This window comes from Leguminivora glycinivorella, chromosome 1 (genome assembly GCF_023078275.1).
Source record: "Leguminivora glycinivorella isolate SPB_JAAS2020 chromosome 1, LegGlyc_1.1, whole genome shotgun sequence".
Lineage (NCBI taxonomy): Eukaryota > Metazoa > Arthropoda > Insecta > Lepidoptera > Tortricidae > Leguminivora > Leguminivora glycinivorella.
Genome location: NC_062971.1, coordinates 14,687,579 through 14,712,878, shown reverse-complemented (window position 1 = coordinate 14,712,878; position 25,300 = coordinate 14,687,579). Strand labels below are relative to the sequence as shown.

The following is a 25,300-nucleotide window of genomic DNA, read 5'->3' as shown; positions in this document are numbered from 1 at the left end:
ACCGCCCAGGAGTGGTTCCAAACATCGCAGTCTTGACAGTGAGGTAGTTGTGAGGAATAACCTCCTTACTTCATGACTATAATTGAATTAAGATTTTAATTCATTAGAATTGTGTGAACTTGTATGAAACTATACCTAATAATGGATGAATATATATTGAGTATTATGATTCTTAGATGTACCAAACTGTTATTTCCGGTTTAAAAAGAAAAGACTGATATTTGATTGTAGTGTATTTTAAAACAAAGATTGATTATGATTTGGAACGAAGAGACTCGTTCCTGATGGCCGACTGTAACGTGACGTTTATTATTTGCACTGGCAATACTCTGCTAACTAATGTCATAGTGAACGAATGGCTACGTCACAACCAGTCAGTCACGGTTGACAGTTGACACTTCGGAACGAGACGTCTTCTAGTAAGGTTGGTGACATTTTGAATATTTATGTAATCTTGAATATTTTGTTAAATAAACATTTAATTTGATATTTGTCGTTTGAAATATTATCTTTACCTTGATATGTCGTAACATATATATACATAGAAAGTCAGGGTTGTCAAAGTTGGTCAAAAGTCACAAAGTAATGTTGGACACGTTCTAGACAATATTTATTCTGAACTCTAGTTTAAAAATATGTTTTACCAGGTAAGGTACTCGTGATTGAAATGTCTTTCCGTCCCATAAAATAAAACGAACTCCTAAATCAAGGAGCTAACAAAGACCTATGTATTTTAAACCACAGTTAAGCTACAATGTAAGATGTTTCTATTCAGTTTAAACGTGTAAGTAATGGAGCGCGGTTTATTGGCCATTACGATATTTTTATTGGCTGCTGACTCCGCTGGACTAAAGTCTTAGAGTGAACTAACTGGTTTTTGGCTAGTTGTGAATTTTGAGTGCAGACTGCAATAATATTACCTGGGGTGGGGGTCAGTTACCTAGGTATATTTATCTACAGTATATTTGTCTGAGCATAACAATTATATTTCTAATGCGTATGTGACAAGTCATTGACATTAAATTGTGACCTTATCTATAATTTTCTAAGTAAATCATGTATTATATAGAGCGGCATAAAGATATACCTGCTATTATAAGCGGCCGTCAGTCTATACTCTGTATGCATTCTCAGTGTACATTTAGTACTATCAGTTCACAGTCAGTATGCACTGTCACAATACCTGCATACTGGCTTTGTTCTTCAGTCATCAGCCAGTGATCGGAACTATGGGAGCAAAACTTTAACAAGACCTTAGAGCTGACGTAAATAAAAAAAAAAACCAAAGTTATTATTTTCAGATCAGTGTTAAATTTGATTCTATACAAATCCAAGATTTACAATACTTTACTACAAGGATATTAATATTTTCTGGGCTGTAAGCACTCTACAATAATGTCCACTTAGCAAGTTTTGTTAAAGTTTTGCTCCCATAGTTCCGATCATTGGTCATCACACTTTCACCGTAAAATAGTGGAAACAATAAGTTTCTAACAAAGTTCTAATTAAGGAATATCAAATATAGAACAGATAGTTACAGTTCGAAACGTTCGAAAACCACACGCGTTAAATGCCGAAAATACGCGGCATATTCAGATCCAGTTCTGTATCTCTACGATTAAAAAAATTTTTAATATAATTTTTATACGTTTTCTCACCATAAACGTCCTTCAAGCAAAACTAGATTTATGTGACAGTTGATTTACGCGTCTATAAACTGGCAACACTATTGTCCGATGACATTAAAAATCGTTAAATAGGGCAATAATCCGTACGTCACGTCTTAAAACCGTTAGATATTATGCACTTTTGCAGTTTGTTGTTCGTACAAGCATATTAGACTCAAACTATGAATCTGAATTGAACTGTAAATATAATTTTGTAAATGTTTTGTAATGGGAGTATTTTTAATGATCTATCATGGCGACACTTTTCCGGTATTTTTAGTGGTAGTAAAATACATTGTAAATACGTTTTTGCTTCTAATCGGTGTGTGAAATAGACGATCTAAAGGTACTTACAAGTAGGTACTATAATTATTAAATAAATGGTTATTTGGCTAAATTATATCGGCTAGTTGCGAGTAAGTCTCACGGTGAACTCAAGAAGGCTTTTGCTGTAGGTACTCAAATACTGTACATACAAAATGATTAAATACTTAAAAAACATCCACGTCTCAGTAATAAAACATTATACAATTCTATGAACACTACTCGCGACCTATTAACAAATACTCGGAGATCAGTGTTTATTTTTTAATTCTATTCCTTTGTCGTGAGAGTGTTTGACGATCGGCAGTGAGTCATTGTGCCTGCGCCGACGCGTGGCTATAGGGTGATTTTCTTATCTTTAGTCTTTACGGGATCTTCGAGATCTGGATGATGCAATGTTGCGAATAGTAAGTTGGTTTTATCAGAAATCCTGATATCAATTTCGTAGCACATTGTAATTTTGTTACTAGCAATGTGTATGGCATTTTCAGAAGCCTTCAGAATATCATTAATTATTGTAAAATTTCTATGAAAATATGACGTCGGATTATTTAAATCGGTAAAAAGTTTGTGTAAGTTTTTTTTCTACTATTTATTACCTTTTTTTGTGTAATTGAGTGTTTAGTTATTTAAAAAATAGTTAAAACCGACATATGTGCGCATTGTTTTTAAAAATAACCAAGAAATGAATACTCGGAAAAGGCCCAACAACAGATAATTACAGTTTATGTGACATATTAAACGCAAAAAAACTCGGGAAATTGTTAAGTGTTTTTCACTTATTGTACCAATATAAATAGTGTATGTGTTAGAAATTGGATGTGTCTAGACAGTGTGTATGTTACAACGCTGGACGCTGTTAGAGTCAACAAGTTAAACGTTTAGTGTCCATAGAGCTTTATTAGGTTTTTCTTGTCACACAATCACTCCTTGGATACTAAAATCTAATTTGAAATCATTTTGACATTGTGTCTATTTAGACAAAACCTCATTTAAAACATGAGTTTAAAAGTGTGAACATTTAGAACATTAATTATTTTATTCGCTCAAAGTCGGATACATATCTTAACCGGATGAAAACCTACAGATTGATGAGTCGTATATTATTTGTTAATATGACACACACTGTATAATATCTGATGCAACAGATAACGCGTATACACAGGGCGTTAGCTTTTTTCGAGCGAAGCCGGTGCCTACCCGTACCACCGTTCTACTTCTGCAGTGACTCATACCGTCAGAATAAGAAATCTGAGAGTAGGCATACGTTACTGTGATTGTGTTCATGTAAAATATTAAAAACTATATTGAAGTTTATTAAAGACAATGTACCTTACCATCAGGTGTGATCGTGGTCAAACGTCTACCTATCCATACTAAAAAAAAATGTGCCTAATATTTTACATTGTCTGATATGAATATTATGAGTCTAAAGATCCCAACAGGCGACTATCAGGTTACGTGATGTAGATTATTTTTGTCCAAAATAAGGGATTGTTTTACCTTTTGACAGGATAACGTTCATATCTCAACGATCACTAGAATATCATTAATGAAAAGAGTTATATAATATATCAAGTATACAATTTACTTTAACTGAAGGCGTAGAATAGCTAAATACAATGGTACTCTTACGTAATACTTCTTACATCAAGCGATACTCCATCGAATTTTGTTCTTCCGCTTGGTTGGCCAAACCAAACTCAAGACGATGTCTTCAAACATTTTTTCTTGTTCTATTTGACGCCGAAAATATTTTCTTAAACGATTCAGATTATAATTAGGGCCCTTTGAATAGTAAAGTATTACCACAACACTGTGGTCTTCACTAAAGTTATATATAAGTTAAAATGGGCTTTATTGACCGTAAATAAGGTTTGTGTGTGATGAGATTAATTAAAAGTTATAATGTTGTAAATTAAATTGTTCAACGGTTGTCCAGATAACGTTAATATGAACCAAATGACCAATATTAATCTTAAGATGTCAACTATTGTAACCAAATTCCATTATTGTCAATCTAATGAAATTTAGAGTTAAGCTCCAAACTCACATGACATTACTATCCTCAAATGATATATTATGTTATTGATCTTATATTTAAAAGCAGTTCAAGTAGTCTATGGTACAAGCAAAAATGAATGCGAAATTTGAACCCACGTTCAAAGCACGTGTAAAAACTGGTTCAAAGACGCTACGAAGATATTTTATCAACAACTTATAATGCATAACTATTCTCGTTATTGTTGTTTTCCACGCCCAAAGAGGGTCAAGTAATTAAGGTCAAGCTGCAGAACCCTACTTATCATAATTCAAATTTCAATAAAATCTCTGAAAGGGTGAATAGAAGCCTGCGATGACTTTTAAAATGCGTGTGGCGATGATGAATTAGCTTTAATTGTGGGACATTATGATGATGGAGCCGTTGTCACGGACGGGTGACGCTGCGCGGTGGGTCTTGCCCACTTTTTTGACAGCCAGTGGTTTGTTATCGGTGGATGTTTTCATTTGGAGATTGCATTCAATTCGTAAATTGTGTACCTCTTTAGAGAAGTTTACAATAATTGACTAGATATACATACATGCACCAATATCACAATAATATACAAATACCACAACTTTTGCTAATAACCCTCCTGGTGAAACGCGGATTCGTGTAAGGGAATTTTCAAAATTTGGGACCCCCCCAAGTAGCGAAAGTTGTTAACAAAAATTAACTCACTGTCAGATTTGTGACGGTAATTAAGCATGAAATTTCAATAAAAATATTGTTTTTGTGTTAATTACATAAACTTTAAGCGATAATCTACATTTAGAATTTGAAAACAGTAAATTTTTAGACGGATGCTATATTTAAATGTCGTCACAAAACTGATAGCGAGTTAATTTTTGTTAACAACTTTTGCTAATTGGGGGGACCCAAATTCTGAAAATGCCCGTAATATAGGTATACTAGGTATTGCATTAGAATTGAAGTTCCTCTTGACTTCAATACCCACTAGTTTTACGATTAACTTACATTATGCTGATAAAACTATGGAAACGGATTAAATCAAGTATAATGAAAAATTATTTCATGAGTAACTATCGCGGTCACCGAAGACAATATTATTTTGACTTTGAATAAAGTCAAATTAACTGCTTTAAAATTGATAAAAGTAGGTGAATCTAGTAATAAAGATGATTTACCACCTGCCGAACTACTGGAAGCAGTGATAAACGCATTTTTTGCGTTGTAGTTTCCTCGCTATAGTGAGGGGAAAAGTTTTGTGTTACACTCGGGTGCAAATGTAGTTTTAACCGCCTTCCAAATCTCAAGGGAAGGGGTTCTCAATTAGTCTGTATGTTTTTTTTTTTATGTTTGTTCCTCGATATCTCCGTCGTTACTGGACCGATTTTGAAAAATTTTTTTTTGATTGAATGTATATGCATACAGATTGGTTCCATTTTTCTCAGAACCTAGTTCTGATGATGGGATCCTGGAGAAATCGAGAAAACTCCTCAAATCTGAAAGGCATACACCATACGGTGAATTTTGTGTTTTTAAAGGAACAGTATGCATTTACGTACGGAACAGTGACATTTGGTGCAGTGGAACTTCTGATGATGGTCAGAATGGAGCTCCTCAAATCTGAACGGCACAATTATAGTGACTTTGGTATTTTTATAAGAACAGCATGCACTTACGTCCAGAACAGTGACATTTGGTGCAGTGGAACTGCTGATGATGGTCAGAACGGAACTCCTCAAATCTGAACGGCACACTTATAGTGACTTTGGTATTTTTATAAGAACAGCATGCACTAAACTTACGTCCAGAACAGTGCCATTTGGTGCAGTAGAACTGCTGATGAAGAGTGAGCCGCCCCTGGTTAGAGTTCCGTTCTGATAATCATTCTCATCTGTAAGTACTTCAGAATCATCCAGATTTCAAAATTGGTTCAGAAATGACGGAGATATCGAATAATAAACATGTCCCCTTGTATAACAAATAACTATTATATTATGCTGGTGGAAAATGTCTAAAATTGCAACGTTTTTAGAGTAGGAAAAATTCTGAAACTTTTTTAAAATTTTTCATAAATTTAAATTATATTTTAAAACTTTTTTTGGAAAATTTCCGCTACCGCGTAATGAATTATATACGTTACGTAGTTGGTAATGATGAGCATAGCTGGGCACCGTTAATCAAATAGTTAACTTCGATAATCGCTAATCCGTTACTATAAAAGTTAACTTCGTTAATCGTTAAAGCGATACATTTCAACAAATTTAACGGAAGTTAAAGTTAATCGATAATCCGTTAATCGCTATAAAAAAAACTCTACTCAACTATTTAGTATTTGCGTAAGATTATATGTTACTGTTAAAGCCCGAAGTTCGCCAAAATATCTTAAAAAATCCCAGCTGCCAATTGGTAAAAGCAAAATGTTAATAAATATTGTTCGCTTTGGACTTATATCGACGTTGGTTCGGTAAATTCTAGGTTTTATATGTTTTATTGAGTCAATCATGCGGTCGTAGTCATGGTGCGTAGGTTCCTCGGATTGAGACACCTCTAATCGAAGTTGTGATCCACGGGTGTCCACGGTAACTTGGTGGATAGCGCGGCCCGCCGAACTCTGCACTTTGGCTTGATACGTCGGTTGCGCGATTTGTGTGTCATGCCTGATGATTTACATTCTATTTCGCAATAATTAGTGATGGGTGCAGTAGGACTAATAAACTTTAGCAGGTCTCGAAAAAGTGATCCAAAGGCACCAATTTGTCTGTAGACTGTGAATTTACGTGAAAATCTTAGGTTTCGCCTTACTTTTACAGTAGCGATCAGAGCAAGTATTACTCGGCGCGTGCGGAACTGGATTAACGATTAACGGACTCGAATAAATTTAACGGAAGTTAACGAATCCGTTAACATTTTTTAAAGTTAACTTAAAAGTTAATCCGTTAACCAAAATGTTAACTTCGTTAATTAACGATTAACGGATTAACGAGTTAATGCCCAGCTATGATGATGAGATTGTCTTGTATGTATGTATAGTGAAAACAATTATATTGATAAAGATTACACTAGATCCATCTTCCAATAAATTTTTAGGCAGCCAAATCTCATTTAAATATATACATATTAGGTTAACAGTTAAACAACTTCAAAACTATAGTTACTCGGATAATTCTAAAACACTGAACTTCGCTTACCCATACTCCCCTTTCCAATAGCAATGGACATTCAGGACGGTTCAATTAGTGCAATTGCGAACTAAATTTAATCAATTCAAACTTTGCAGGCTTCTAATGAAACTGCCGTGGTGTTGATTACGTCTGGTTAGTTTAACTGAATCGTCATATTTCCACATATCGGGAAAGTTGGTGGTAGTGTTATGTACTAGTGTTGGTAGCGTAGGGGCATCTGTTTTGTTTTTATAATACGAGCCAACTTTACGGCTGATTGTACGGTAGAATTGAGACAGTTTGACCCATTTTCAATTGATGTATGTAATTCAAATTTACGAAATTTTTTAAATAAATAAATAAATATTATAGAACATTCTTACACAGATTGACTGAGGCCTACGGTAAGCTCAAGAAAGCTTGTGTTGTGGGTACTCAGACAACGATATTTATATAATATATAAATTATGTATATACATAGAAAACATCCATGACTCAGGAACAAATATCTGTGCTCATCACACAAATAAATGCCCTTACCGGGATTCGAACCCGGGACATCGGCGTATCACGCACGAATTTTTATTATTGCCCCATGTTGGCTAAATAATATTAACCTCACATCTGAAAGCCTCAACTTCTCGTTAGTATTAAATTTAGCCTGTTTCAATGAAACACAATACTCGTAAAAGTACATCACTATAATTAAGTGTCATTTAAACAGCCCCAAAAATTAAATTCCTTTTTCACCAATAAACAATTTCATGTAATTGAAAATATTTCAAACAATTAAGCATAGGTTTGAATGAAGCCTGTAATATGAAAAGGCAAAGTTTTCAACTTACACCGGTCATTATTTTGCGGTTTCGTCAAAGGACTTTCATTTTGTATGAAATATTTAATAATGTAGGGCGAAGTGTATCTTTCTATGAATTAAATTTTTGTGGTTCTTGTGACCAAATTAAAATATACTGTAATGAGAAATTTAATTTAATATTGCGTATGTTTTTACCTACTTAATGAACAATAATGGGAAATAATTTACGACTGATGCTTGCCTGCGAAGTTTAATCAAATTGTAATTACGATTTTATTACAAACGATTTTATTATTTTTTTATTTTTTTGAGTTCATAGTATTAGTTCATAGTAAGTATGTCTTTGCATTTTGATTGAGTTTTGACAAAAACGAGAAATATGTAAACGACTATGTATATAATATTTTAAAATCAAGTAGCAAGATTAGGTTACCCAGTTACATTACTTACTTTACCTTAAAAAATACAGACAAGTGAAAAAGATCTCTTCGTGTTTGTTAACTCTAATTTACTCTAGCTATTGTTACATTATAAACAGTACCGTTACCATGGGCTGCCCAAGTGAGAGCCGTATTACTTTACTTAGAAAGTGAGTGAGTTTACGTTTGTTTACATTATATTGTACCTAACTTCACTCCAAAGAAGCTGCTTCTGTCCCTTTCTAAGTTTATGAATAAACGGAGAAAGAACTATAGACGAATGCTACGCCTCTGGTGTTTACGCGATGGAACTAAAATCATAAGTAAATGTAATTTACCCAGGGAGAATAGAGGTAAGGAGGAAAATCTGTCGAAGTAGAACAGTCGCAAAAATGACCGGCTGATGCCTTGTAATTGAGGTTACAAATCTCTCATGTCTTGCTCAATGATCAGCGACGTGACATGACATTAGACGTTCTATTCTCTAGGCTGATTTCGTTATACTGAACAAGTCACGATGTAGTCCCGTGGTAGTGCGCTGACTTCGTATGCAGATGTTCTCAGGTTAGATCCTGACAGCGTTCTTTTTGATTTTTGATTTTTTTTCAATTTTCATTTTGTGTATTTTAATTGTGTTTAATTATTGTTTTATTAATAAAAATGTCAACTTAAGCCCTTTTACATTGTTTGCCCCATCTTAGGATTCTTAGGTAATGTTGTAAGTCTTGCGAATGAAATTTCGAAAAGTTGTAACAAAACAAAATATTTTTTGATATTAAAATTATAAAATATGCCGTGTGGTGACGAGTTAAGAATTTCATCACCCCCTTTCTTCCCGTGGGTGTCGCAGAAGACGACAGTGGGATATGGTTTAAATTGTGGCGTAGGCGAGAGGCTGGCAACCTGTCACTGCAATGTCACAATTTCGTTTTTATTCAACCCCTTATTTGCCAAAAGTGGCGCTGGAACTTGAGTAGTTTCATGTGCTCTGCCTACCCCTTCATGGGATACTGCCGTGATTGTATGCATGTATGTATGTAAAAATATAAAATAATCCAGGAAAAGATATTATGTAGTAGAAAAAAATAAAATAGCTCTTATCAGGATTTGCACCCGGGACCTCTTGCTCCGTAGGCGGGGTCACTACCGAGAAGGCTAAGAGATTGTCAAACCCTTATGTACCTGCTATTCCAGTGCCACCTATCTTTTCTTTTATATGTGCACTTCTGATAGTTCTGATACTTAAAGCTTTCGCTCCTTACCTCTAATCTCCATAAATTTACCTATCGAAATCTGTCAATATAGGGTCTACTGCGAATTCCGAAACATACGCATTGAGGGACTCTTCCTCTTTTACTTCATACTGATAAGAGTAAAAGAGACGCACGTCCACATTTCGATAACTTCGGTATTCGGTAGTAGGCCTCAAACCATAGGCCAAGTCATTCTGACGTGACATTTCTGTCAACTTAAGTATACAAAAATCACACGGAATTTTCACGATTATTTTTGCAGTTTTAAATAAAATTATGACTAACATATTGTATTAATTTATAATATTACGTGAAATTCATCATAAACCAGTAAACAAATCAAATAAGGTAATGAGTTATTTTTGGCCATAATTTTGTACTATTTACAGTTGAGATGATTATATTGCTCAAAGCAGTTTTTGGTTTCAGAAAGATGATGGAGGCTATTATTGAAATCAACATTTCCGAACAAACCCGTATGGTATTCAGTCAACATGGAAGATAGTTCAATTAATATGAATACTGTGGCACTGTGGCAGATACGCTACTCATTACCTTCGGAAGCAGTATCAATTTATAGGTGTTTTTGTTCCGCGATGCACTTAATGGTATTATTGGCCATGATCATCACAGGTATATGTATAGAAGTGCTCCAATAAAGGAAGGAACCTCAACTCCAAAAAAATAATCCTGTTACTAAAATAAAGTATTTCATTAATTGACTTTGTTTATTTGTGATGTTCTCGAGTAGTAAAGAAATAGAAATATTTTATTTGCAGAAAAAGGGTACATAGCATCATATATAGAATTAGCTTTTGCCGGCGGCTTCGCCCGCGTAATAAAAGAATCCTATCCCTAACCCTATCCCTATCCCTAACCCTATCCCTATCCCTATCCCTATCCCTATTAGAGTTTGCTCCCAGGAAATACCGGTACCTACCGAAAATACCGGGAATTCCCGGGATATTCAGCCAAGCAAAGAACCGGGAAATCAACTTGAAGGCTCTTTTAAAATATCCAAAATTATACCCTGTAATTTATGAATTTATTATGCACACTATTGGCGCTTTGTAAATAATTTAGTAATTGTTCAAAAATACTTCTTTTCATTCATAAAACATTGTTTTGTGTAGTTACTAAATAGTCATAAGTTTAGCATTTCAATATGTGCAATTATTACTTTTATGTTTAACATGGTAATTGTTATTCCTGTTATTTGTATGTTGTATTAAATATTGTATGTTTGAGCTGATGGCCAAGTTGCCAATGCTCCCAATAAATTAAAAAAAAATTAGCTTTGACAATTTTGACACAAGGACTTAGCTGAAATGTCAATCGTTGACGCTAGACGCCGATCGAAATTCAGTCTAGCTCTGTCACGTCAATACGGAAAAGTGAAAGAGATAGCTAAGCTACGATAACGATGTTATCAGAATCGTTTGTGTGTGCATTTGGCTACGTGCCCTGCCAAAAAATGGGATATAATTTTTACTTGTTTCAAAATTCTTTTCACTATGCTCTCACTTTTGTATCAAATTATAATCTTCATATACATCACTTAAATGGCATTCAAAAGTTCCATACCTTACCTTAGACTTTGTCGTTATGCCGATGTCGTTGTAATTGATGTTTGATATGTACGGAAACGCTGAATTTTAGGTTTTAAGTTTTCGTTTCACATCAATTTATTAAATACTTAGCCTGTTACTCAAGAATATCACAAAATAAACAAAGTCACAGAATGATATACTTTATTTCAATAATAGGATAATTTTTTTGAAGTTTTTTCCTTTGGTTCACTTCTAATATATACCCACGAGATATGGTGTTATGGTGACTATGGATGGGTACACGTATTTAATTGTGCATTGAGGAACAAAAATGCCTATGAATTGGTACTGCCTGCTGCTGTAGGTAATAATCAGTTGATTCGTAACTGCCTCATTCCTTATCAATTTTAACAATCTTCTACGTTGGGTTTGCTGAATACCATACGGCTGGCATGGAAATATTGTTTTCAATGTTTTCAATAATATCTTCTTTTTCTGAAAGCAACCAATATAATCATCTCAACTGTAGCTAAACAGTACAAAATGATGAATAAATATAACTCATTACCTTTGTAAAAGTATCAAACACTGGTTTCATCACTGGTTTATCTTTTTATCGAACTACTGACTAACTGCTACATTTAAGCTGTTCTTGAATTTCACGTAATATTATAAATTAATACATATTAGTCATAATTGTATTTAAAATTGCAAATATAATCGTGAAAATGTTGTGGGATTGTTATATAATTTGACAGTAATGACACATCACAGTGAATTGGTGGTTTACTTTTACGCTAGTGACTGTCAATGATTACTCACGTAAAGTATTGAGTTTTCACTAGAGACTGTCAAATAGTTCTGGTTCTATTGACTTCATACAGTTAGAAAGAGAGCGCCTTAGCTGTAAAGTTAGGAACGTATTGAAAACTCGGAGTAAACACGTTAACAACTTTTCCGTAACTCTCACTGAAAACGTAACGTATTTTTTAACTCAAAAAAGTCATGGTAAGGCTACAGGTATCATGACATACTTAACGCCATATTAGTTAAATAGAGAACCCTCCATGCTTCAATAAACTGTTATTGATACTGACTAAATTACAAACGACATCTGTTTCTAATAGTTTCTATTGATTTCAAATATCGTTGCGGATAGTTCTATGCATAAGTAGGTACAGGTAACCAATTGGAACCCTAGGCCACTCTACAACCATGTCAAAATGACAAGCAGTAAGAGATTTCTTACAATCTGACTTATAACGTCACTATGACATAGTTCTACAGTGGCCTAGGGTTCCAATTGGTTGACTGTACCTAAAATATTTATAAAGGTTATAGTAAGGTCCATATACTATGTTTAAAATGGGAAACATTTTACTCCCGCGGCATTTATCTGCGGCGTTGTCTGAGTACCCACAACACAAGCCTTCTTGAGCTTACCGTGGGACTCAGTCAATCTGTGTAAAATATCCTGTAGTATATACATATATATATTTTATTTATTGCTTTTTTAATCTATATATACATACTCGTACTTTGAATCCTTTGTAATTTTTTTTCCTTGAAAGAGAGGGATGGTGTCGATAGTTTTTTTTTAAAAGTATGAATACAATATGTACAGGCTTATTAAAAAGTGATTCAGAAGTCGTGAGTAGGATTAAACTTACGCGTTCATAATTTTTATAAGCAATTGTTTCTCACCAGTAGTTTTGAGATTAACGTTAGTTTATTTTTATTGTTCAACCCAAAATACAAACATTTCGTCAGTTATATTTCTACACCCAGTTATGCGGGTAAAATTACTACACTCAGGTATGTGGTCTGTCTCTAACCTAGACCTCCATAAAGAGTTTCGCAACAAGACTATATCCACGTGTATGCCTGATTGGCTAGTTTTTTAATTGCCGTCCATAGACCAAGGCGTGAGTCATTCCGCCAAACTAGTGCGCTCGAGGCACGTAGCGAAAGTCAAGAGCGAGTGTGTCATCAACCTGCCCCCAAGTCACCAACGGGTTATGATACAGAGTAGCCAATCTACACATTTACGGGCATTTTCAAAAATTGGGCCCAAAATTAGTAACAGTTATTAACAAAAATTAACTCTATGTCAGTTTTGTGATAAGAATAAAAATTGTCTAGAAACCAACTTTTTCCATTAATGTAGATTATTGCTTATAGTATACAGGATGATTCATGAGTCGTGAGCAGGAGTGAACAGGGTACTGGGGAGGGTCACACTGAGCAACTTTCAAATGGGGCAACACTAAATTGTGATATTTTTTTTTTCTTAACTATGACTTAATTGATAGTTAATCATCAATTAAGTCATAATTAGAACGTAATTGATAATTAGCTATCAATTAAGTCATAGTTAAGAAAAATAATCACAATTCAGTGTTGCCCCATTATGAAAGTTGCTCAGCGTGACCCTCCCCAGTACCCTGTTCACTCCTGCTCACGACTCATGAATCATCCTGTATATAATGTAATTAAAACAAAAACAATATTTTTATTGAAGTTTCATGCTTTATTGCCGTCACAAAACTGACATTGAGTTCATTTTGCAACATTCACTTTGGGGCCCAATTTTTGAAAATGCCCGGACGTGCAATCAGTGCTCGTTATAATTAATATATTTATTTTTATGTGAAATAGTGAAACAATTGAACTATAGCACTAATAAAAAATGCAGATGGGTTAGAAAAGATTTCATGCTATGGTTATACATAGGAATGATTGTTCGAGTCTTTTCTAAGGGCATAAAAAAATTTAAGAAAAGCTAAAAAATATTTTTACGTTACAATCTTACAGTATTAAATTGTATCATTTAATATTAGAGACTTGAAAAGATGATAGGTACATAGAACGCATATGAACTTGTATAACTAAAATATAATATGAGTTGCAGGCGTTCATAGGTTACGGTGACCACTTTCCATCAGGCGGGCCAAATACATGTTTGCCACCGACGTGGATATTAAAAAAAAATCTATAATAAGTGTACGTATAGATAGCATATTTTTTTTGATATTGACTGTACTGCAAACATAATCAATTAATTTCTTATCTATATAAGGTACTTGAATTATGTATATTTCAATTGTTAGTAACGAATAACCTACCTAATTCATGGTATCTGCATTTTTGTGACTAAAAGTTAAAAATGTTAATACTTACATAAGTAAAAGTTGTAATTGCCTGTTAATAACAAACTGTGAACTATTGATAGCCCAGTATCTACATTTTCTTTTATATACATATTAAAATAAAATTTTAAACTGAATACGTACCTACTTAAATCAATCCTTATCCTACTCTGTGTTTTTGAAACAAGTCAATATTACTCATGCGAGGCAACAAGAGATCTATGTTACATCATGCAAACAATCTTATTGACTTCTTACTTAACTACTAACCTGCTAAAGTCACTGTGAACAAAGACGCATAATATGTTATGTATATAGGCATGACACAATAAATCAATGATGCTTTTAGGGTAAATCGACATTCAAAGCTCTTTATGCAGAGGGTAGATTCTGGATGGAGCAAAAAGCTAGGGAAGCTAGGCAAAAGACAACTCCAAATTATAACGGGGTGTTCACAAGCCATTACGGAGTCAAAGGAATTTTGGCCAAGATGGGACGCGCCGACAACACTGATTGTCGCATGTGTGGCGAAGAGGAAGAGACCGTCAGACATCTAATGTGTGAATGTCACGCCCTCGCCAGACAAAGAATGAAGAACTTTGGAGCAGGCTACCTGGCACCGAAGGACTTCAGAGAGCTACCCATGAGGCTCATCATCCGATACGTGGAGATGGTCGAGAAGCTCCTGAATAGCTGAAGGATCTTAGGATCGTAGGGGGTAATTGCACAAAAGATCCCGATGGGTCGAAGTGTATCCGTAAGGGGGCAGATTTAAGATAAGATAAGGGTAAATCGACTGCTTGCAGGCGATAATAGTAACCGTTGATAGTAACACAATATGATAGAAAGTCATTGCACTAAGGGGCTTAGGTATAGATGACCCTTTGTCATACATAGGGAATTTAGGAAAAAATATTATGTATGTTGTATGATAACTATATTACTTATTGCATATTACAAATAACCCAGCTTTAAAATTTCCCTTAACCTTACCTTTAACCCTATGATTTCAACGAATCCTTAATCTTGAAGGCTTCTACGGAGACTTTTAAGATGTTTGCTCCAAAATTTATTTCAGGCGTTAAATATTAACTGAATGTGCATAGATATATTTTGATATAAAATATGCATATAATTATAGGATTTATAGGCTATTGACAGTAAACATTTATAGGGTTTACAGTATTGTATTAAATTACATAATGGATAGGACTATAACTTACCGTTACAAAATTTGTAAAAATAAATTCATAGATAAGCTGATGAAGATAAAGCAGGAACTATGTATAATAAATACATACCTAATTGGTATAGACCCACCAATTATTTTTTTGAACTTTAAAATATTTTTTATTTTTAAATTAATGGAAAAATAATATGATTTCTATGTCAGTGTAAAATTATTTATTATCTGTGTGCTTTCGAATAAAAAATATTCTATTATTCTATTCTATGTCATATATTTCGTACCTACCTTTACAATGGAGCTTTCGAAATGGATAACTTGTATAAGCCATAGATATTTTACCACTTCCAATACATGTACCTACTTACCTAGATTTATATAAAACAAAGGATTACATCAATAATTGATGTAAGAGTCAACTCATTTTTCTTGGTACGATTTTCCAAAGACAGTTTTAAAAGCATATTAATTAAGTATGTGATGTTTACCCTGAACGTGAACCATATGCGCTCCTGCTTCGCTTATTCTAATTATCATTTTATCACATTGACCTTGTGGCGTATCAACTTGCAGCTATTCACCGGCTCCATTGTTTGCAATTTGCATCTATTACAATGCGCTAATGTTCTAACATTACTGCTATTATCACTTTGTGTAATGTAAGCTCTTATGTCGATGTGTCTGATTTAAACTAAACGAAATAGTATAATATTATGTTTTTTAAATGGGTTATACTCCGGGTTAACACCATAATAGATTTGCAAATAAAAACGTTGGTATCTTACTGTTCTTCCATCCTTATTAAAAAAAGAACGAAAATGTAAAAAGATGGGAATGAAGAAAACTGTGCTGAATGAATGCCAATCCCGATGTTACGCGCCCAACGCAACTTACTCATGGACACATGCGACGCTAGCGGATATTATGCGTTCCTGATCCTTTAGGCTCCCAAGTCTTCACAATGTAGTGTGAAAATCTATTTTAATATTATTTCATTGCACATGTAATGTGATAATATGTAGTCGAATGTAACCTTTCTACATTTGCACAACTTATTTTCACTAGTTATTGGAAAATACCTGTTAGTTTTTCTATAGTAACATAAATTATTTATTAATATGGTCAGGTAAGAGAAGTAATACGAAAATATACTAGCTGCCTATTATTTTGCCAACTGAATTGCTTTTATGAATGTTTAACTGATGAATAACCAGTCGTGAGTGTAGTTATATCCATAGTAGCTATGTTTACCCTAATATGGGTATAATGCTAGGAATTATGCTAAGATGCTGTAAGTATATGTTGTTTCACAACCTAACGTTTTTATAATTTGCATAAGTACCACCTTCCTATATGTATTATAACTACCTAATTCAAAGCGTAGGTAGATATCTATCCGTATGTGATTTACCCGTAATTTAAAAAAATATGTTACTTATAAAATAAATAATATATTATTTATTCGTCTAATACAAAACATCCTTAAGCGGCTAATGATCAAAATATTCTTTTGAAACAAACGAAAAGAGGTAAACATTTACATATTTCTCAACACATATTTTAATCGGTAACTATGTCCATATAATGATACCTTTTTCATTACGAAAGCCTCTACCTTGAGTTTTTGACGTTTTAGAATACATTACTTGATAGCGTAAACGTCACAAAAATTATATCTCTCCCGGCCGGATCCGACCATGGTGACTGTTCTCAAATCCTTTGCTGAGTACGTTGATGTGCTCGCATATGGCTCACGTAGCCGATTTTATTTGCGAAAACCCGTGCACACGACGGGCATGACACCACACCGTTAATATAACTATATATAATAGCCGCAGGTGGACGGGCCTTCACCTCATCCCGTCGAATATCAAGTTCTAAATGTCGACGGGACTCAAAGTCATTTGTTTTCTTAGGTAAAATTGGTAGGTATCAAGAAAGTGAACAAAACGGCGTCCGCAATTCCGTACCGGTTACTGGAACCACTTGGAACCAAAAATGTGTTACATTTTCCATAACGTTTACACTAATTGAGTAAAGTATCAAATAACTCATGGCATATGCTCAATCCTTTAATACTTACCGTTTGTTTGAAGATAAACGTAATTCTTGGAAAACATCATCATTTTGGATAAGCGGAATCAAATTCACACCCTTGGCCTATATGACCATGTTTTATATCACGTTAATATGCAGAACTCAATTGTACAATGTTCATAACAGATTTTGAACCTCAGTGCTTGAGTTTAAGGTATCAGATGTTTCCTGTTTGTTCTGAAGTAAATTAAAAGTGATAAACTTTTTAAGGATATTAAGTAAGTGACTAAAAACCCTTAAAATAGCAGTATAAGAAAAAGCCTAAAAAGAAGTATCAATGAGGGTACCTACAGTTTCCATAAAACGCATCAAATAAATTATATGTTCAATGACCAATTTACTATTTGTACAATTTGTAGGTATCTTTATAAAAAAATGGCCCCAGGGCAGAGTTATAAACTGCAAGGAAATTATGGAAATTATGTTAAAATATACTATTAACACAGGTTACAACGAGTCGTATGTATACATATTTAATATCTATGAGACGGATACAGATTTTTAATAGACGTAAAGTTAATATTAGGGCATGCTTATAAAAAGGTAGCCAATAGCCATATATTATGTTTTAAAAAACCCTGTTCTCGTACTCCGAAATCACACTTACCTCGTTTTTACAATTAACTCCAATTTGACATTCGAATCTGCCACGCTCGGTGACCACGCTAAGTGTAGTAATTAGGATTTTCACAAACGGTTTATGGCTTTTTAATCCGTCCATTGTCTGGGCGAAGAATTGGACATACGGTAAAGGATGCGTTTCACTTGTACCCTAATTGTTGGTTTTCGGTTTCCGACATAATTATGACAGTTGATATAGCACGAATGAAATAAGCGGACAGAATAAGATAGGTTTTGTAAATTTAGTAAATTAACGCAGTTAGGCATTGTAAGCATTTTGAATAAATTTATATTTATTTGTATTGTCGTATTGTAGCGCGTAGTGACCTTGCCTGCTACGCAGCGGTCCCGGGTTCGAATCCCGGTAAGCTCATTTATTTGTGTGATGAGCACAGATATTTGTTCCTGAGTCATGGATGTTTTCTATGTAGGTATATAAGTATTTGCATATTATATATATCGTTGTCTGAGTACCCACAGCACAAGCTTTCTTGAGCTTACCGTGGAACTCAGTCAATCTGTGTCCTATAATATTTATTTATTTATTTATTGTTTGTAAGTGTTTTTAAAAGACAACCTGGATATATGAATTAATGAAATGAAGTTGTGGAAGTATCAATATTAGTATTGATAATTTTAAATGTAGATAAAAAAATCTACTTTTAAGCACCTTGAGACGTGGATACCCTATAGTTTTTCACTTCCCGTCAGGCAAAACATTCCAGGTAAAGCAAATATATATATGTTACCGTTCTATGTATAGAGTTTGCGTTTAGACTCGTCACAATGAACGTTACCTGTAATGGTTCATACCGTTTATTTACCCATTAATTCTGCCCTGACTGAACGCCCCCGAGCTGAGCTAATGCGAAACTTATGATGCGCCATGCCCTAGGAAAAATACGTGCCTAATGGCTCAATGATTAGCTCTTTGATATACTGGTACAGCACTAAAATGCGTTATTTATGTACAGGCTTGCAGGTGAACTAATGATGAGAATTATCTACGATGGATCGAAAGCTTTTGGAAATTGTGGCGATTTAGCATCACATTTTGTTTAAAAATAGTTTTGTTATGAAATAGGCAGCAAGCGAGCAGGTGAGCCGCCTGATGGGAAGCAGTCATCGCCACCCATGGACATAAGCAACATCAGGGGAGCCACTTATGCGTTGCCGGTCTTTGAGAACCCTAAATACCTGCTTCTTGAAGAACTCTATATCATAGCGCAAAGAGAAACACCTCAGAATGAGCTACCATTCCACAATTTGCACGTTCTGGGCGAAAAAGTATATTTTATTATAAATTGATTAAATCGACAATTTATATCACATACAAACATACATGTAGTCCTAAAAACATATTTAGTTCTTTAAACACAGGAAGGGCTTTCGGCCAAATGTGTGTCTTCAAGACTTACCTACCAATCAGAAAATAAATATTAGTTCTGAGTACTAAAGACTTTTGCCAGCAATCACACAATATTCGCGAGCGTGATTCATTGAGACAGTTCGAGCAAAAAGAGAAAGTTGTTATAAATCTTCATTTAAATTAGGGTCGCACGAATAAGAGTGTAATCAGTAATCAAGTATTTGAAACAATGGCTCAGCGTATCCTGTAACGGTTAAGGCAAACCCAATTAAAAAGCGGAAGTAATAAAAATATTGGTTGGATTACTTACATGTAAATGCATCCTCCCAGATTCTGTACAAGTAAAGAATTAACTTTAACGGTATAACTCACCAGGATGATAAATAGTAGGGATACTAGAAATAATAATAAATAGATATTCTTAAAATACTGGGTTTAATTTACTATGTTACGACTCGTGTTATTTTGTAACACCAAAGAACAGTTACGGAATGAATTTCTTGCCTAGCACATGATAACATCCTAATACTGCTAATATATTCCTTGCAGCACGGCTTTTTACACGGTTTGTAACTGCCTTCTGTGCACAAATATTGCCGAATTTTTTTAGCTAAAGGACAGTCCAATCTTCCACATGGACCATGAATATCTCTTTTATTTACAAATTGTCCATGCTGGTATTTGCCTTTGACAGTTTCACCCTGTATAAACTGATGTTGAGATCCTCTATAATCCATGCGTTTTGGACAATTGTACCTCCACATGGACCTTTAGGAAAGCCCATGGCTAAAATTGCCAGTTCGCTTGCAGTGTAAGGAGCCACAAAATCTTCATACACTTTTGGTTCCTCCACGGGTCTGATTGGTTCTCTAGTAATATCTGGAGCGCTAAAGAAAAAGGCCACAGGAGGAACCTCGTCTATAGTGGTCCCTTCCCAATGCCTGACTACTTCAACATCCTTTAGTTTCAAATCATCATTGAGATACTTTCGACCTGGAATCCTCTCCATTTCAGGTAAACAGACGAAATAACTAAGCACTCTGTTGCCTAAACAACTTAATCTAACGAAAAATTCTATTTCGCCTGAGGGTTTCAAATCTTCCTCACATTGTAGTGGTCTCACCATTTCAACAGTATTGGTAATGATTTCTGGTTTTTTAGTGTCTCTGTACTCTGCTTGATCCATATTAACCGGGTTTAGTTCAGCAGATCGCTCAAGACATTTAAAGAAAGTCTCATGCCATGGAACTTTCACGAAACCTATACAATTAAAATTTTCATCCCTGTTCCAAACCGTGACAAAAATAGGCGTTTTTTCCAATACTTCCTGTAACTTCGACGGCCTTGATATGAATATAACCGCATTTCCGACTCCAAAATAAGGAGGCTGTGGTAATGGTTCGGATGGTAAAGGTGGTTTTACAAAGACAGGTTTGCCTTTCTTGCCCTTACCCTTACCTCCTTTTCCTTTCTTTCCCTTGGTAGGAGGTGGAGGTGGCGGCGGTGCTACGAAGTTATCATGTGCTACATAGAAATCGAACAGAGGCAAGCAATTCATTTGCATTGTACACGTCTGTGCGTATTTTAATTCTTCTTCTGACGGTAGAGGTGGTTCCTTGCTTTTTTTAGGTTTTTTAGGAGGTTTCGGTTTCTTACCTTTCATTTTCTCAGCTAATAGTGCCTCAGCTAGCGCCGCAGCTTCTGCCTCTCTTTTCCTCTCTTCTTCTTCCATACGTAGTTCGTACTCATCTTTAACGGGTGGTTCTATTTTTAGTACAATTTTCTTGACAAACACTTCGATCATGAATATTTGTTCCATTGTGTACCTGCAACAGAAATAATACTTAAGATCAAAGTACAATTCAACTAAAATGTATTAATACCTAAGACATAGTGTAATGTAAATATAACTACGTCATACTGTATTCTAAATTTGTATAACGGCAAATCAAATGTATAATTTCACCAATGTCATACACCTGATGAAGACTAGATTTATTAAGAATAACCTTTTAAGCAATACTTACAGTTGAGATTCTTTCTTGGATTAAGTTTTGACTGTAAGTATATAACTGTTCTAATTTAGATAATTTAACCGAAGTACTCCTAACCTACTACATTCATTTACTTTTTCTTGTAAACATCATTCATGATAGTGATTTAGTTACAGATCTAATATGACGGATGGGAATGCGACTACACACATCGTGGATGAAAAGCCCTGAATTTTAATAAATAAAAATTGTTGGAATTTTAAACCATACTGATTTTATGTTACATTGATTTTCATTGACATGCACTGTCACTGTACGTATTTGAAGTTAGCTTGTCGCACTGAAATGAGGTTAGTATTGAAATACATTGTTGCCATTTTTAGGGTTCCGTACCTACCAAAAAGGTATAAAAAGAACACTTATGGCGACGCATTGATACAAAACATGGTTTTATGCCAAATATTACAGGAAAAATATAGTCGAGTCTGTATATTAAAAAAAAACACTTTTCAGTTCGCACTCCAAATTACTACGAAATTTTACGTAAAATATTATCTTTCAAATAAAGTAAAAATTGTCGAAATCGGTTAACATAATAAAGAATTATCCCTGAATAACCAACATGATACAGGTCGTGCAAATTAGTTAGTAAATTCACCGAGAGATGGCGCTATACCTATATTTCTAGTCACGTCTTTAAAGTTAATTCTAGTGACGTCTTTAAAGTATGAGATTATTTTAACTGTTGAAACTGTCTGTCTGTGTGTTTATCTGTCTGGCTGTGTGTGTGTGTGTGTGTGTGTGTGTGTGTGTGTGTGTGTGTGTGTGTGTGTGTGTGTGTGTGTGTGTGTGTGTGTGTGTGTGTGTGTGTGTGTGTGTGTGTGTGTGTGTGTGTGTGTGTGTGTGTGTGTGTGTGTGTGTGTGTGTGTGTGTGTGTGTGTGTGTGTGTGTGTGTGTGTGTGTGTGTGTGTGTGTGTGTGTGTGTGTGTGTGCGTGCGTGCGTGCGTGCGTGCGTGCGTGCGTGCGTGCGTGCGTGCGTGCGTGCGTGCGTGCGTGCGTGCGTGCGTGCGTGCGTGCGTGCGTGCGTGCGTGCGTGCGCGTGCGTGCGTGCGTGCGTGCGTGCGTGCGTGCGTGCGTGCGTGCGTGCGTGCGTGCGTGCGTGCGTGCGTGCGTGCGTGCGTGCGTGCGTGCGTGCGTGCGTGCGTGCGTGCGTGCGTGCGTGCGTGCGTGCGTGCGTGCGTGCGTGCGTGCGTGCGTGCGTGCGTGCGTGCGTGCGTGCGTGCGTGCGTGCGTGCGTGCGTGCGTGCGTGCGTGCGTGCGTGCGTGCGTGCGTGCGTGCGTGCGTGCGTGCGTGCGCTGCGTGATTTTTTACGCGATTCATACTCAGGATCGAGAGCTCTTTCGATCCTGATAGGAGCAAAAAATTTTCCCAAGATTTTCATACATTTTTTCGAACCTTCCATTCCGTTCCCGCCATACAAAATGTATGAAAAAATGGTAACGGACTGGGGAAAAAAGTTGCGACACTTTTTTTCTCATATTAGGATTGAAAGAGCTCGCGATTCTGAGTGGAAAACACATAAAAATTTCCAAATCCGAAAAAAAGTGGGGTGGACAACTTTGAAAAAAATGGCCCATTTTCATATTTGAAATACAGCACCTTTGAATCTTGAAATGTAAGCATTTTTAGTAACTGATTTTACTGATTAATTCCCGTCCCGCCCTAAGGTCCCGTATCAAGTATGCTCATATCCTAAATAGCCTTAAAAATAGGTCGCAATAAAACCGGTATCTAAACCACAAATCAGGTAACTCTAATGATATTTGTGATTATCGCTAATCCACAAAAACCTTATTTCTCCGGTATTTACCTCCTGCGTACTATGGGAACACTAATAATAAAAAAATATGCCCGATATGTCAAAATTGTCAAAATTCATTCACCGATTCAGAGATTTATTTTGCAAAATAAACGTTTTTCGAAGATTTACTTAAGTTCTGAGCTATGTATTGCATAGTGAACCATTGTGGAAGTAAATGGAAACCGAAATCCGACGTAAAATTTCACAAGTAAGTACTTATTTTACCAAAATGTTCATAAACCTCACTGGCAATAAATTTTCTTCTATTTTGCTTGTAATCTTGGTTAGTTCTTATCATTATATTGTTTTCATTGTCTCAAATTATATCAAAATTCCCACGAATAGGTTTAGAACGATAAATATGACCTTTAAAGAAAAATAATGCTATGTGTGGTTTTACGACTAGGGTGACCAATCTTTTTTCTTGCATGGTATTTACTCTTATTGAATGGAGCTAAATCTATCAACTTGGTACGGTTTCTATGTTCATAGTTCATATCACAGTATAATAATACCAACTTTTTATAATTTATGTCTTTACAATTAACATGAATAATATTAAACTTTTCAGTGTTCCAAAAGATGAAGGAAGGAGGCAGCATTGGCTGTTGGCTGTCGATTGTACCGATAAAAGGAAATGTTTCAGAGCGTTTGACAATTTGCAGATTTGCACTTTAAGCCTGAAGATTATGACACAGAAAGAAATTTTAAAAATCAGTCCAGTAACGACGGATATATCGTGGCATAAACATTAAATTGAGATACATATATACATGCGAAGAGAATTGAAATACGTACGAATTGAGAACCACCTTCCTTGAGATTTGGGGCGGCGCTTAAAAATAAAGATACTGTTTTAAAACGTCCTAGTATTTCATTATTTCCCCATTGACAAATACTTCCCTTATATTTTTGTAGGCACAAAATTCCCACTAGTTACCACCAAGTTTTTACCTGTCCTAACTACTGGGATTTCCCCCACATTGTTAATTACCACATCGGGGGTTGATAGCTACTGGGATTAGTTTTCCCAGTAGTTACTACCAAAATATTATTGTGATGGTTTAAAGTGACCAAAACACTAAAATATATATTCCATTGCATGCTTTAATAAACACAGGTGTCAGTTAGTAAAAGACAAATACTTATGTAACTCCGTATAGACAGATAAAGTCTAAGAAAAAAACGTACCTCAAAACCATACAGAAAAAGGTACGGTGAGCTAGATGGCGATACACCTTTGGGGTAGGTACGCTCAGATAGATGGCGCTAATATTAATATTTGACATTTTAACACATATCAATATCATATCAAGCTGAGAATATTGTCAAAACGGAGGTTCAAAGGTTTTAAGCCTGTGTCGAGAGATGTAATACGTCAAATTCCGCGGGATGTCCCTAATGTATGCTTAATCATGGACACCCTAAAGAAAGAGATGCAAGACCGGCGTGACGTAATTCAAGGTCAAATTTTCTGGCTTCAAAGTAATGTTCGGCGTGCAACATCCATGTAGGGGAGACAGGGGCTTGTTTTAACGGGGGTAGGTATTAACAAGCATCTATAGACCGTCAACCAAATCTTGTCACTAGAAAAAGGCGGCAAATTTGAAAAATCGCGGGCTAGCAACACTAGTTTTGAAAATCGGTGGAAATTCGCGTGTCATTTGTATCTTATCTGTGGAAATCTCCACCCTACCAAAAAGAGAAATAACTAGCACATATCTGTCCCTTTTTAATACATTATCTAATTCGTAAGGAAGGAGCGAGCCCCTTGAAAAAAAAATATCTGTGGCTGTTCGACGTACATTGCTGGTTTTTGT

General features: G+C 35.2%; 1 protein-coding gene across 2 annotated transcripts in view; it reads right to left on the bottom strand.

Annotated features, from left to right (window-relative positions):
- Positions 1-21,902, bottom strand: part of LOC125228701 (MICOS complex subunit Mic10-like) — a 101,878-nt gene extending 79,976 nt beyond the window's left edge. Inside the window, exons 1-2 of one of the 2 annotated variants that reach the window (XM_048133367.1) lie at positions 21,652-21,902; positions 21,281-21,450 (exon numbers count right to left, since the gene is read on the bottom strand). In XM_048133367.1, the coding sequence (XP_047989324.1) occupies positions 21,281-21,443 (163 nt within the window). In that variant the 5' untranslated portion in view covers positions 21,444-21,450; positions 21,652-21,902. Of the gene's footprint in view, positions 1-20,042; positions 21,451-21,651 lie in introns of those variants that run through there. The other variant, XM_048133361.1, reaches the window with a different exon arrangement.
- Between the last annotated feature and the right edge of the window lie 3,398 nt (positions 21,903-25,300).